Consider the following 15,636-nt stretch of genomic DNA (forward strand, 5'->3'; position numbering starts at 1 on the left):
TCGCCTATAACAATGGAGGCTTTACTTTTATCAAAATTGTGGGGTGGAATGAAGGAAAATTCTGCTGCAGGTGGTTTATAAACTGAGGTGATTACACAGTTACTTAGCTCAATGGTGATAATTTCAATATTGTTTTCATCTGACTGGCAAGCACTTCTGACTTCTAAATTCGGCTTCACAAAAATGGCACTTCCATATAGAGCGTGTGGTCTTTCAGCAATCAGTTTCATGCCAGGAACAAATGGGCGTTTCTGCTTCATATCTCTGTGTGTTTCCTGAACACATAGAAAATCACACTGCTTGTCACGACAAAGTTCATACAAAAGTTGTTCTTTACAAGATGTTATGCCGTCAATGTTAGCAGAAATGACTGTTAAGGTTGGTTCTGAAAAGAACTGTTTGTTGGATCTCATATTAAATAACTCTGTTACTTCTGGTGTGAGAAAATCAGCTGTCTAGGAAGAGTCCATTCCGTTGCCCAGGAGATTTTTCAGTTGATGTATCTCGTGAGGAAGGCCTTAATCATAAAATTACAGCTTTATTAAGCTTCCGGTGATTGAAAAATGACGACGCATACAACCTTGCTGAGGAGGGGTGTAATGTGATGTGCTGGAGTAAACTGTTTCCTCTTGTTTGTCGACAATGTGTCGACCGCCCTTAACGCTGTAACAGCTCCTAAGTTGACACATCGCCGACAAGTATTTATACGTGTTGTACTCCCATTTACCATGCCTTTTTGGAACTCTGACCAAACGGATGTATTTACAGATTTGTTGTCTTTTGTTTTCCACCAAAACCTTTCTTTTCAGTCAATATTGCGCCTTATAAATTTCATGTTAGAGCCCGTATTGTCAAATTATCAACTTGTGAAAATTTAAATATAAAATTCCACATCTACAATAATGTAATTGTCGTTATTGAAGAGTCTACATTAGACTATATTTGTGATACATGTTTCGGCCTCTTGTGGGACATCTTCAGTCACACATCCAAACATTGAAAATAAGGTGAGGACACATTGAAATAAGTAAATGAAAAGTCTTCAAATCTTGTGACGTGGCATGTTGGCGTCTTGTCAATCTTGAATGTTAAAATGGTGCAGCATGAACGTAATATGAAGCATGAAGTCCAGTTAACACGCAGATTAAAATGTTGTTACAGTGGAACCTCGATTCTCCGTTTTTTGGGGGACCACGAAAAAAATGTACAACACAGGAAAACGGAAAATCCGGGAACGTGAACAAACAAAAATTTGGCTAAACATCACAAAAATAAAATATGTATACTTATAATCTTACAAACACCCCTAAACCAAACCAAGCTACAGCCCCAATGGGCCTTCCACATACCAGGCGACCGCTGTTCGGTCCGAAGGCCTGCAGATTACGAGGTGACGTATGGTAAGTGTCAACGATGAGATATCTATTAGGTTCAACCTTTTCAATACTAATTAGGTACGTGTTTATGTTAGAAATACCTTTTATCCAACTTTGGGACCGGTTTCGACATATATAATGTCATCATCAGCCATAAAAAGATCACAATATATAAGCAAAGATACAATCTGTAACTGACTATTCACACCTTGTATCATAACAGAAGAGTAACGGCTTAATAATTAAATTTGGCGCAGTGGCATTTTGAAGTAAACATAAAGTCCATCATTAGTCAAGGAATAAAAGAGGGTTCTTCGATATGTAGGCTTAGTGCATCTGTTCAATAGAAGGTTCTGATAGTTTTCCAAAGTAAAGAGTTATTTAAAAACACTCATACGTGATATGCGTCAACCAGAGTGTCGAGAACATATTTGAGTCACTTGTAATTTATACCTGATAAAATTTTTAATACTGATGAAAATGAAGTCAGTCAGTAGTAAAAGACATTAGTCTTGTGAGAAGGAGATATAAAATGTGGTAGGTCCTGAGGGGAGGAAGAAAAAAAAAAAAATCTTATTAGGGGATAAATATTGACCTCGTATTCGGAAGATTAAAATACTTAAATATTTTAATTTAAAAAATCAAACAGAATATTAGTTCTTTCTGAGATTTCGTTCAGATTCAAATTGGAATTGAAGAACTGGTCTAAGTGAATGAAGCAATTTTCTGTGACGTCAAGAAAAGGGCCTTTGTCCATATTCATGAGCACCTCTATATCTTGTTCTATGTTGTTGAAGCTATGCTTTGAATTTTGAATGTGCTGGCCAACTGCCGAGTATCTATTATATTTTGTAGCATTAACATGTTCCATGTATCTGACTATGAAGTTCCTCCCTGCTTGACCAATGTACGAGGATGGACAGTTTTGACATTGGAATCTGTAGGCACCTGATTTTTGATAAATGTTAGTCTTGTTAATAGAGCTGGTATTATAATATAAGATATCCATATTTCTATTGTTAGTTCGATATGCAATTTTGGTGTTGTGTTTCTTCAGAATATTTGTAACTACGTAAATATCTTCGTTGAATGTGAAGGTTGAATAATAATCAGGTTTAATTTTCTCTCTAGTTAGAGTTGAATTTAGGCGAAATTTTCATTTACTGATGATGCGCTCTATAAATGCATTGTCATAATCGTTATATTTGGCTATGAAGCGGATTGTATTCAATTCTTTATTTAGATTTACTGTATTAAGTGGTATACTGAATGCCCTGTCTACCATACTGTTGTAGGTAGCATACTTGTGTGCTTTGGGATGAAAATAATTTTTCTTGATAGTAGTGGCTGTCTGTGTTGGTTTTCTGTAAATTTCATATTCTATTGATGAAGGAAGTCTGTTTAATGTGAGATCCAGAAAATGTATGCTTCTGTTTGTCTCAGATTCCAGAGTGAACTTTGTCTGCGGATCAATATTGTTTAAATTGCTAAGAGTGGTGGCTCCATCAGTAATCTGGCCCAAAATTTTATGTTTGCAAAGTCACTGCTGTTGTTAGTTGCTGTATGCTCTAAATGGTCAATATATATCTCGGCTAAAATTCCTGAAGCAGGTGATCCCATAGCTAAGCCGTCTTGTTGGTATATGCAATTATTGAAACTGAAGAAATTATTCTTAACCACTAATTTCAAGATTTCCATGAAATCCTGGACCTCAAGTTTACTGGGGTTGCTATATTTATTTAGATTGTTTTGGATTATAGGAAAGAGTTTTTTAGTATTGATGCTTGGATACATATTTGTTATGTCAAAAGAATGCATCGAGTAGAAAGGTTGCATTTCAAAGTTACCAAGTTTTTTGACTAACTCATTGGTATTTATCACTGATTTCTTCTTCTTCTTCTTCTTCTTTTATGACCACATAGGATCACTTTAGTCAGTCCGTCGTTCAGGTCTCTTTGAAGGGATTGTTCGGGCTTTGCGGTCCTCCCAGTACTTCTTCAGACGCTCCGATCTTCGTGCCCTTTCCTCAGTTGAAAATGTGCGTGTTGTTGGTTTGTTTTGTGTAAGGGTAAAGCGGAGGTTTGTATTCTTGAGTTTTGTATTCAATTTTATCTTATTTTTGGTGTCTTCTGTTGTAAGGCCTATTTCCTTCAGATCCTCTCTTACTTCTCTGATCCATTTACATCCTGTTGTGGTATTTTTTGAGACGAGATTGTGTTGTACTAGTTGTTTCAGAAGTCTCGAGTCCTGCATCCTCATGATATGTCCAAAGAATCCCAGTCTCCTCTTACGCATAGTATCTGTAATGGGTTCTAGCTCTTTGTACACGACTTTGTTAGGTATTAACCGCCACTGTCCATCTTTCTGATATTTTTTGTTGATACAGGTTCTTCCAATCCTCCTTTCAATTTTCTGAAGTCTGTCAGTCTTTGATTGTTTATTCAGGTAAAAGAGTGTTTCTGCTGCATATGTAGCTTCCGGTTTTATAACTGTGTTGTAGTGTTTTATTTTTGTATTTATTGATAGACATTTCTTTTTGTAGATATCCCATGTTAATTTTTGTGCTTTAGCTAATCTATTTGTTCTTACTTGGATTGAGATTTTTTCATTTAAGTTATGTGTTATTACTTCTCCAAGATATTTAAACTGAGTTACTATTTTGATTTTATTACCATTTATGGTGACTTCTTTTAGCTGTGTTGGTTTTTGGGGCATAATTTCTTTATTTGATTTATTTGATAGAAAATAATAGTTCTTTTTCAGAAATTTCTGGATGAATTGTGTTAGCTTATAAAATGGACTTGGCCTATAATTTATGATGGGGCGTATGGGAACGCCTGTTTTATGGATTTTGGGTAAAGCTTTCGCTATTGGAAGTCCCGGGTTCATGGCTATTAGTTTCGTCTTCTCCTGTTCTGTGAATAAAAATGACGTATTTTTTTTTAGGGTTGCTTTCAGGAGATGTTGCAATTTTTGGGTCGGGTCTTTTTTTATCACTGAAAAAGAGCTATTCTCGAAAAATTCTTCCGTTTTTTCAATGTAATCAGTTTTATCCATTATTACTGTCGTGTTCCCTTTATCTACTCTAGTGACAATAAGATTCATATTTTTAATTTTTTTTTTTTTGAGGTTAATTATCCAGTGTTCTCCCCAGAAATTTTTGTCAGCCGGGTGGCTGAAATGAGTAGCCGGCTAAAAAATGAATATGATAAAATTTATTCCCCTCAGCACATTGGCAATAATATCAGACGTCTAAACATTAACTGCAAAATTGAATTATTTTAGTGTTATTATCACAAACAAGACACAACCGAGTATTTTGAACTCTACTGTTCTTTCATAATCATGTAACACAGGGGCTTACCACTCGGTTGCTGTGGAGTCCCCTACGGCTTTGTGACTCGCATGTGATTCCACGCTAATCCAGACACCACTTGCACAGGACTCTATGTGGTGGTCAACCTAAACATTTAAACTCAGATGTGATACAAATTATGCTTACAATTATGAAGATTTATGATTTAAATAGACAGATTTACAGTATTTACATTTTAATTTGGAGCATCCAATGACTCCAGTATGTATTATATCGTCGCTTCACCAGTAAAACCTTGTATCCTACAATACTCTTCCTATCCATTATTCTCCTTAAGACTGGTTACACATCCCAGCCACATATGGATACGCAGTCTATCAGAACAATGTCCTTCGCCGGGCTGAGTGCCTCAGACGGTTAAGGCGCTTGCCTTCTGACCCCAACATGGTAGGTTCGATCCTGGCTCAGTCCGGTGGTATTTGAAGGTGCTCAAATACGTCAGCCTCGTGTCGGTAGATTTACTGGCACGTAAAAGAACTCCTGCAGGACTGAATTCCGGCACCTCGGCGTCTCCGAAAACCGTAAAAGAGTAGTTAGTGGGACGTAAAACAAATAACATTATTATTAGAACAATGTCCGTTGTGTTCGTTTTCCTATGTCGACGATTAAATTAACCTTACATGCATTGTACACTAGGAGTGCGTAAATACGTAATGCAAACGTACATTCCTACAGTACGGTACTGTAAGGTTCATTTTCCTTTACACATGGGCATAGGAAAATGAACACAACAAAATTTGTTCTGATGGACTGCATATCCATACATGGCTGGGAGGCGTGACCAGTCTTAAGGAGAATAATTTATAGGAAGAGCTTTGTGGAATACAGTAGAACCTCGATAATTCGAAATCGGTTAATTCAAAATCCCGCCTAATTCGAAGAAGCTCTCGTTCCCGGAAACGTGAGATACAGTTTTGCATGTTATTTCAATTGTTTAATTCGAAACTGCCTTTACATTTTAAAACAATAGTATGTTACAGAGTAATTTCAACTCGAAATTTATCCGCTCCGCTTCATAATAGAACGCGCGTTCCGGAACGTGGAGGGATAACTTTCGGCACTTACACTCACTTCGGTGGGTCTACAGTGCGCTTCATGGTTGCTAAGTTGAATGAAATTGGAATTCTTTTGCATTCAACCTTTTAAGGAACGCCGTAATATCACGCAACAGGCAGTGTGCGGGAAAACAGAATCCGCAAACACTGGCGATGCCGATAGTTGACGAAAAAACGTGGCTCATATATTAAATTCGTAAGCACCGAACAATATTGTCATTACCGGTAAAACTGCATTGCTTTATTTTAATGCGAGCCTAAACGGTCTTATTGTTTTAAAGGAGAAATTGCCAGCTGGTAAATCGTACAAGGGTGAAGGATGGGGGTAATAGTAGTGCGTTGCAATGCACGTGGGCGCGAGATACTTTTATCGCCTCGTCATAGGAAAGTTCGATAAGCTACAATGTTTTAAGGGCGTCGGGCACATTCCATGCCAGTACAAAGCATCTAAAAATGCAGACAGTACAGAAATCCAAAAAGATAATGCATTTGTACAGGGGAACCGGCATAATTTATTCTCGTCTTTGAATTGTGCGATTTTTTTTTTCTTTCGTTGCATGAGGTAATGTTTGTCAGTGATTTATCCAAGTGTATTATTTGAACATTGTAAATGCACCTTGTTGGATACATTTCGGAAATAGTTTTTTCCATGGCATTTGAAAGGTTTAAACTGTGAATCGAGGTGATTGCATGTATTAATGGGTCTTAGAATACTTTGTGGAGCGGCAAGTGTTTACATTTCTGAAGTACGAGAGAAGTGCCATGGCGGGAAATCGTACAAGGATAGAGTCATAGGAAAGTTCGATTTTAAGGGCATCGGGTACTTTCTGTGTAAATACAAGACATCTAAAATTCATACAGTATAGTAATCCAATTAATAAAGCACTTGCATATGGGAGCCAGCATAGATTTCTCCTCGTCCTTGAATCGTGTTTTTTTTCTTTCGTTGCGTGAGGTTATGTTTACCATTGAGAAATCAGAGTGCATTATTTGAATACTGTAAATGCACCTTCTTAGATACATTTTGGAAATAGATCTTTTTTTCATGGGCTTTGAAAGGTATAAACTGTGAATCAAGGTTAACTGCATGTAGTAACGGGCCTTGAGAATATTTAGTAATGCGGCAAGGGTTGGTACTTCTGAATAGCGAATTGGCGGTTAATTCGAAATCACGTAATTCGAAGTCCGATTTTTGAGTCCCAACGACTTCGAATTAACGAGGTTTTACTGTACAACCTTTTACCGGTCGAGCGACGATATTATGTAACTGGCACTTATCTAGGTTATGTTAGCAGGGCGGTCTGTAAAACTGGCAGGGCGGTGCGCCCATTAAAAGTATCCTAGGGAGAACACTGATTATCTGTTCCCTTTCTACAGAATAAACTTGGTTTCCAATGTTAAGTGGTGTTTTTTTTTTTTGATGCATGGATTTTATTCAGTTTTCTCCTAATATCAAGTCTGATTTCATCCTGTATTTCCAGGGGCATTTTATTAATAGCTGCTTCTGATTCGATAATTAATTTGGTAGTGGCATTTATTATGTTAGTGTTCGGCCAATTATGTTTCGGACCTTTTTCTAGAATCTTGCTGTCTTGTTCTGTTAGTATTGTTTTCGATAAATTTATAACAGGAGGATGAAATTCTACAATCAAGTTGTTTAAATGGTTATGATTTTTTGTTTCTCTTTTTGTACTCCGGTTTATCGTCGCATTGGCCTTAAGTGTGTTGAGCTTCCTGTCTAATATGAGTTGTTTCTGAGCTAACTCTTCAAACATTTTACTATTGATCTCGTCAAGGAAAATGTTCCATTGAGCTTTAGAAAGGAGGCATGCTGCTTCAAGGTGTGCCGCGTATAGTTGGTTGTTCAGAAAAGATTTCGTCTTATACAAGAATTTAATTTCGTTTTTAATCCATATCTTATTAACTTTATTCTCTGTACTCTTGTGTAGAGGCGAGTTTTGGTGTCTTTTGGTGTTCGCTTTGAGGAAGTTAGGAGTCAGGTTATGTTCTAAACACTGTTTTAAGAAATGAATGTCTTTGCCTATTTTTGCGATTTTTATTCTAAGGTTCCTATAATGATAGGCCTTGAGTTTTGCCTGGTAAGCTTCGTTATTTAAAGATATGAACTTCATTAATGTTCCTATATTGAACTGAGATCAACGATGAGATATCGATTAGGTTCAACCTTTTCAATACTAATTAGGTACATGTTTATGTTAGAAATACCTTTTATTCGACTTTGGGACCAGTTTCGACATATATAATGTCATCATCAGCCATAAAAAGATCACAATATATAAGCAAAGATACAATCTGTAACTGACTATTCACACCATGTATCATAACAGAAGAGTAACGGATTAATAATTAAATTTGGCGCAGTGGCACATGGAAGTAAACATAAAGTCCATCATTAGTCAAGGAATAAAAGAGGGTTCTTCGATATGTAGGCTTAGGTTTTCAAAGTAAAGAGTCATTTAAAAACACTCATACGTGATACGCATCAACCAGAGCGTCGAGAACATATTTGAGTCACTTGTAATTTACACCTGATAAAAGTTTTAATACTGATGAAAATGAAATCAGTCAGTAGTAAAAGACACTAGTCTTGTGAGGAGTGGGATGTGTCAGAGTTTTATCTCCCATATGCAGTTATCAGACTGTGCCTCATAAGTAGGCTTCTGATAAGTTCACCTGCATACACCCCAGCATCACTGGGTAGGGTCTGACACATCCCACTCTGACGAGTCTAGTGTCAGACCTAAGACGAAATGCTGGTTAATAGAGCAAACGCCTGAAAAGCTACCATCTAATTTTTGATCTGATTTTTGATATGCTCTATTGGTGGAAAAATATCTAATTCCCTCCATGGGAATTTAGAATTTCCATTTGGAAAATCTAATAACGCCAAGCCAAACGACAGTTGACCACAAGCAGTTTTTAATTCTCTCATCTAATAAAATAAAGCACATTAGGTACAAAAGCACCCAGCATGATGGCGAAATCCCTTCTTTTCTTAATCTTCCATTGTAATTTTGTCTCTGGTTTGTACTCAGCTTCTGGAAATCTTGTACCGCATAAATTAGGCCTACATCGACTTTTAAATGTTATGTTGAACTCGAGAACATGGTTTTGAAGGTAAGTATTGAATCTCAGAAGTTCTTGAATGCATTATATTCAATTCTGCCCGTCACTAATCCAATCAAATTGGAAAGAGTAAAAAAAGTCATCAAAACTTCAGAAATTACGGTTATTCATGACCTTGGGCTCATGTGAAAAGTGTGCTCACTGCACATGTCAGTATGAGTTGGAAATTATACACTGACTGACAGAGCAAATGCAACACCAAGAAGGAGTGGTTCAAAAGGGATGAAAGTTGGGGAAAAAACAGAGACGGCACGGACGAATAATTGATGTTTATTTCAAACCGATATGCAGGTTACACAATGCGCACGGCATCGACTCAGTAGGATGTAGGACCACCGCGAGCGGCGATGCACGCAGAAACACGTCGAGGTACAGAGTCAATAAGAGTGCGGATGGTGTCCTGAGGGATGGTTCTCCATTCTCTGTCAACCATTTGCCACAGTTGGTCGTCCGTACGAGGCTAGGGCAGAGTTTGCAAACGGCGTCCAATGAGATCCCACACGTGTTCGATTGGTGAGAGATCCGGAGAGTACGCTGGCCACGGAAGCATCTGTACACCTCGTAGAGCCTGTTGGGAGATGCGAGCAGTGTGTGGGCGGGCATTATCCTGCTGAAACAGAGCATTGGGCAGCCCCTGAAGGTACGGGAGTGCCACCGGCCGCAGCACATGCTGCACGTAGCGGTGGGCATTTAAAGTGCCTTGAATACGCACTAGAGGTGACGTGGAATCATACGCAGTAGCGCCCCAAACCATGATGCCGCGTTGTCTAGCGGTAGGGCGCTCCACAGTTACTGCCGGATTTGACCTTTCTCCACGCCGACGCCACACTCGTCTGCGGTGACTATCACTGACAGAACAGAAGCGTGACTCATCGGAGAACACGACGTTCCGCCATTCCCTCATCCAAGTCGCTCTAGCTCGGCACCATGCCAGGCGTGCACGTCTATGCTGTGGAGTCAATGGTAGTCTTCTGAGCGGACGCCGGGAGTGCAGGCCTCCTTCAACCAATCGACGGGAAATTGTTCTGGTCGATATTGGAACAGCCAGGGTGTCTTGCACATGCTGAAGAATGGCGGTTGACGTGGCGTGCGGGGCTGCCACCGCTTGGCGGCGGATGCGCCGATCCTCGCGCAAAGTGAAATTAAGGGAGAATGACTTATCAAGATGTAGATATTAGAATGACAGAGAGGTTTAAGTGAAGGGGTAGTTTGTCTGATGTACTCACTTGGGAATGGCAGCCAGTAGCCATGCAGAACCGAGTCCTGGAGTTAACCCATTCACTGCCAAACCCGCATATATACGTTATTGAACGCCGTGCTTTGTCCGCCAAACCCATTATGTACGTTTTCTTGCAGTGTGTACTTCACTGATCTCACGAATGAACACGATATAGCGTCATACTTTGAGATTCCATGGAAATGCTCAAAGTAGTTCTCTACAGCAGATATACCACTCCATTTTGTGTGTTTTGAAAGTGATCTGGTGTTATTTCAGCTTTGTTGGAGTGGAACATCTTTCCCACTAACATGTAGCCATCATGGCGTCTTGAAGTATACATTCATCTCTTGTTGACAAAGAAATTGAATGTGTTCTCAAAATAGTGATTCTGGAGAGCTATATTTTGATAATGAAGATGGAGAATATCTAAGCGGCGATATTGAACTACAAGAAAGTGTGAGACAAAATAGTAATGATGAATCTCGTGCGGAATTGTCACCCTCTTTTCTGATAATTTTTTTTTCCCACGAAAGTAAATGATTTTGATAATACCTGTTCTTGGATCAACAATTTTACATTATATTTCAGTAACAGTATCGCTGAGCGGAGTAGCCGCACGTATTAACATGCTACGGCTATGGAGCCAACCTTTGCACTCGGCAGGCGAGTGGGTTCGAACCCCTCCGTCAGCTGTCCTGAGATTTTTTTATTTATTTATTTTTTATTTATTTTTTATTATTTTTTATGTGGTTTCCCTTTTGCACTCCCAAGCAAATGTCGGGACATTTCCTATTCATAAGCCACAGCAGATTCCGTATATTCCTTACATTCCTTACCCAGTTACATTCACCATCATTCATTTCATATTCATTATATTCTCAACTGAGGTTTGCATCAGGAAGGGCATCCGGCCATAAAAATATGGTGTAAAATACAATCTCACTTCATCACCAACCCCGTATTGGTAAAAATGTTTCTGTAAAAGTGCTTCTTCCTTAAAAAAAAACCCGCCCAGAGGGCTCGCCTGGTCATCAAAACTTGGCAGTGAAAAGGTTAATAGAACATACTGTGTGGCAATAGAAAGTATAGACGAGGACCAACGCCACTAGGATTCCCAGGTGTTCTACTTCCTCCTTTCATGAGGGGACACTTATTACTCACACTAGTAACATGATATTGTTAATAGAAAACTCATTATGTTTTTGTTCTTTGGTGGGGTGAGGTAGTGATACGTGGATGAAGTGAGGGATTTCAACTTATATTTCATTATGCTCTCTAAGTGGTATAAACCTTTATAAAAATAAATAAAAATACTGATATACTGTGCGTCTTGAACAGCTTTCATCTAGAGTAACGTGTTTTATTTCTTGTTCCAGGTGGCTCTTGGCATCACGACCCTGCTGACTTACGTGCCAGTTCCTGTGGCTGCCAGCCACCAGTCGGGCTCTCTTGTGCTGCTCTCTCTAGCTGTGTGGCTAACACACGAACTAAAGCTTGTGCGATATGTTCCCAAGTAGAACTCTCTCCTGCTTTACTGTGTAGTAAAGAAAGTCGATATCTTTATGTATGCTACATGATCCTGCTGTCATGCGACCGACGTAGGTCGTGCGAGCACAGAATATTGTCAACGTCCATTGGAGCTAAATGTTCAAGTCTTCACAGTTCAAACGGAATTGCAGTAAGTCGAAGGGGAAATGTTCTTTACTTACAGAACTGAGCGAGTTGGCTGTGCTGTGAACTGCATTCGGGAGATGGTGGATTTGAATCCCACCATCTGCAGCCGTGAAGATGGTTTCCCATTTTCACACCAGGCAAATGCTGGGGCTGTACTCTAATTAAGGCCACGGCCACTACTTTCCTAGTCCTGCGTCACCGAAAATCTTTAATGTCTTAGTGTGACATTGAACCAGTAACAAAAAGTAAAATAAAAATGTATTTACAGGAGTAGGCAGTGAGTGTTGGTACACCCATGTACATTTCTAGTCTGAACATTTGGCAGATTCGTCTCAATTTTCTTGGAGAACTTTTGAACGTCTGAAGTACGGTTACATGATCTCCATGTAAAAGTTTCAAACAAATGTATTTAAAAACCACCATTCCAATACTTTAAAGTATCTTTAAAGTAGGGCCTACTGGATTCTACTGTAAATACAAAGTTTTATTAAAAACCCAAGAGAAAGTCTGTGTCCCACTTGCTAGCCAACCTGGCATTTCCTCAGTAATTCCAACACCATGGAAGTATACTTTAAAGTATTGGAATGGTGGTTTTTAAATAAATTTGTGTGAAACTTTTACATTCTGTACTCCAATACAGCTATCATAATGAGACTCATAATGTGTAATACATGATCTCCACTCAAATTGCTAGGGATGGAAGACCAGAGCCCATGTCTGGAGAACTTCTCAACGGCTTTTAGAGGAGACTAAGCATGTGATATGCTGAGAGTCAGGAGGCGGTTTGGTCTTCCATTCAAAGCAAACAGTACTGTCTTTGTGCTAGCCGGAAGAAAGTCGAGCAGCAAGTGGAAACTATGCTGACTGATACTGTGATTTGTAGAAGATGGTGCGACATTGCTACTCATAATTCACGCTCTTATTTTAAAACAAAAGATTCTGGACAATTTCCTTAGAATTGAAATACGTGTTTCTTTTAAACTTGGTAATGTTAGTCCATTTCGAAGACTGGTATGTTCTGTATCGTTCATCCATTTTTGTACTCATTAAAGATGTATTCATGTGTTACATTTTGATTTGTTCTTTTCCCCTTGTAATTCGAGGTAGCATCAGCCTCAATTAGTTTGAACTAGGGCCTACTGGGTTCTACTGTAAATACAAAGTTTTATTAAAAACCCAAGAGAAAGTCTGTGTCCCATTTGCTAGCCAACCTGGCATTTCCTCAGTAATTCCAACACCATGGAAGATGTAGTGAAATTTAAACATGAATATGTTCAGCAAGAGAGAAATGTGTCTTGGGCCAAATTTAATATGTTCTAGCGCCTAATTTTTGTGACAAGGAGTAGCCGTGCCAGTGTGCCCCTGTCATTTGACTGAGGTGCTTACACAGTGCTGGACAGTTATTGTCGTTTGTCAATTTTACTACAGTGCAGTGTGCATGCGAGTTCACACAGGATAGTTGGAAAATGAATCGGTGTACTCTGGAGGAGTGAGTGTTTATTGTCTACAGTTATTGGAAAACAGAGTCAAAACAACTGGACACCAGTCGGATCCATCCGACGCAAATTCAGAAAGTTCTAGGTTCGGATCTCACTGGTGTCTGAATTGCCATTTTTGTTCTGGAGTTAACATCTCTTCAGTATCTACTAGACATAACCTAATACGATGATTTTACGTTGTGATTCACGCATCAATGCGGAGCGCAGCACTTTGGTAGGAACTGGGTTACGAGATTTTCAAGAATCTAGAGCAATAATTCCCCTCCCTAGAAATCACGCTAGAAGAAAGCAAATGTGATCAAATGAGAATCCTGATATCATGAACTATATTTGTCCAACAGAGCAGATGTGTTTGTTCCTTGTGCATCTTCTCCACTGTCTAGTTGACCTGTGCAAAGCAATGTGCAAAATCATTACTCTTGCCCAATACTGTATTTCAAAATCTAGGGTTGTTTGAAGCTTCCTGGTCGAACACTGGTCCACAAGTGTTTGAAAGAAGCAAACTTGAAAAGATGTTAGACTTCTCTGAATAAATTAGTTTACTGAATTGTTGATGCTGTCTGGTCATGAGCAGAAACGAGTCTGGGCATGATCGAACAGTTTGGAAACGGAAATTAAAGTGTCTCACTCATCGGTAAATTGTTGTCACATTTATTGGTTCTTGCCATATCTTTTTTGTACAGCCTTGCTTGCAGCATCACTACATTTAACTTTGTAACACGCTCACATCACACATGAAGCAGAAATCAAGTAACAACTCGCAATTTGATCACCCACTGAGCAGACAGGTATACCGAGTCTGTTACCGAGTTTAGGTTGACGAAAATAGATGACTGTTAAAATATGGGCCGCTTTGAGTGGGCAGCAGTGAGTCTGGTTCTTGTCTTATTCTAGCTTAGTAGTAGAAGTGGAGAGGTATAATCAGACTCACTGCACAACTCTAGTCTCTAGTGATATGGTAGAATTGTTCCAGCCTTTGACGTTGCTTTCTTCAGTTTTGCCTTTCTGAATAACCTACAGTGTTTTTAATAACACATCTTCCAGGTCAACAGTGTGGTGCACCATGAGTTTCGTCTTGATGGTGAGGTAGAGATGGGCACTATCGACTGATAACTATCGAACTAGTCGATAGTTTAAACTATCGTAGCAGTCGACTGCTTTAAAAAACTAGTCGACTGAATTCAGTCGCATTCCCGTCACTGATCTCCCACGTTTTGCTCTCCAGTCAGCACTGCTAAACAAGTCGACTGAATTCAGTCGCACTCCCGTCACAGCGAATGGAACTATCGGTTTATGGTCACTTCGGATATGTAATTTATAATATGTTAACTTTATAGGTACCTACTTAATATGGCGATTTACTTAATATGGCGATTTTCTCTTGTCGTTTATGTGCTCTTTATTTCGTTGCAGATTTGTTTATATTAATTATGTTATTCATTTATAAGACATAACTATAATAACTATCGTAACAGTCGACTGCTTTAAAAAACTAGTCGACTGAATTCAGTCGCATTCCCATCACTGATCTCCCAAGTTTTGCTCTCCAGTCAGCACTACTAAACAAGTCGACTGAATTCAGTCGCACTCCCGTCACAGAATATACAATAGTGCGATAGTGTGTTTGGCTATTCTCATATATATCTTGATTGTGTACTAGCCTACAGCAACAAGTTTTACATATTATTGTTAGCATTGTTCAGGAATAGAGCCTCATTGTCGTCTTTCTACGTTTCACTGTCCATTTAGCACCAAGAAAGGCCATTCGTATGATGTTGGTTCGTACCGGTATTTGTTAGCCCCATGTACGGACGAGTGCGTAAACCGGATTTTAATCTGCGCAACTGTGAATTCCTCGATAGTGTGATTATATAATTCGGGATTGGGGTATGTGCCCAAGGTACAGTACTATTGTGGCATTTGCCAGGAATGAATGTAGAAACCCCCATGGAAAACTGGTATCCGCTGTCCGTGAATGGAATACGGAACTGGGATATCCAGGTGGTGCAGCTTCTTATTCCTAATGTGGAGGAGAGTGGACTTCTCGGCTGCGAACGTGGGTCCCTTTGAATAAATTTGTAAATCACTCAATATAACATTAATTTTTTATCTAATGGGTGTCTATACAAGTGATATCTATTTATTGGTAAATTGCGTTAAATTGAGTCGAATTCGTAAAAGTACGATTCTCTACTTTTGATACGGAGAGTTTCGACTGGAAACATTCAAATGTTTTTCATGGAATGACTACTTGCGTGATATGAATACTTTAATTCGACTGAAATCATTC

At 39.0% G+C, this 15,636-nt stretch overlaps 1 protein-coding gene across 1 annotated transcript in view; it reads left to right on the plus strand.

Moving 5' to 3' along the window:
• The window catches only part of LOC136857432 (heme A synthase COX15), a 138,726-nt gene extending 125,811 nt beyond the window's left edge, over positions 1 to 12,915 (plus strand). The window contains exon 9 of the mRNA XM_067136090.2: positions 11,550 to 12,915. Coding sequence (XP_066992191.1) covers positions 11,550 to 11,690 — 141 coding nt within the window. The 3' untranslated portion in view covers positions 11,691 to 12,915. The remainder of the gene's footprint in view (positions 1 to 11,549) is intronic.
• The last annotated feature ends 2,721 nt before the right edge of the window (positions 12,916 to 15,636 follow it).

This window comes from Anabrus simplex, chromosome 1, assembly GCF_040414725.1.
Source record: "Anabrus simplex isolate iqAnaSimp1 chromosome 1, ASM4041472v1, whole genome shotgun sequence".
NCBI classification, from domain to species: domain Eukaryota; kingdom Metazoa; phylum Arthropoda; class Insecta; order Orthoptera; family Tettigoniidae; genus Anabrus; species Anabrus simplex.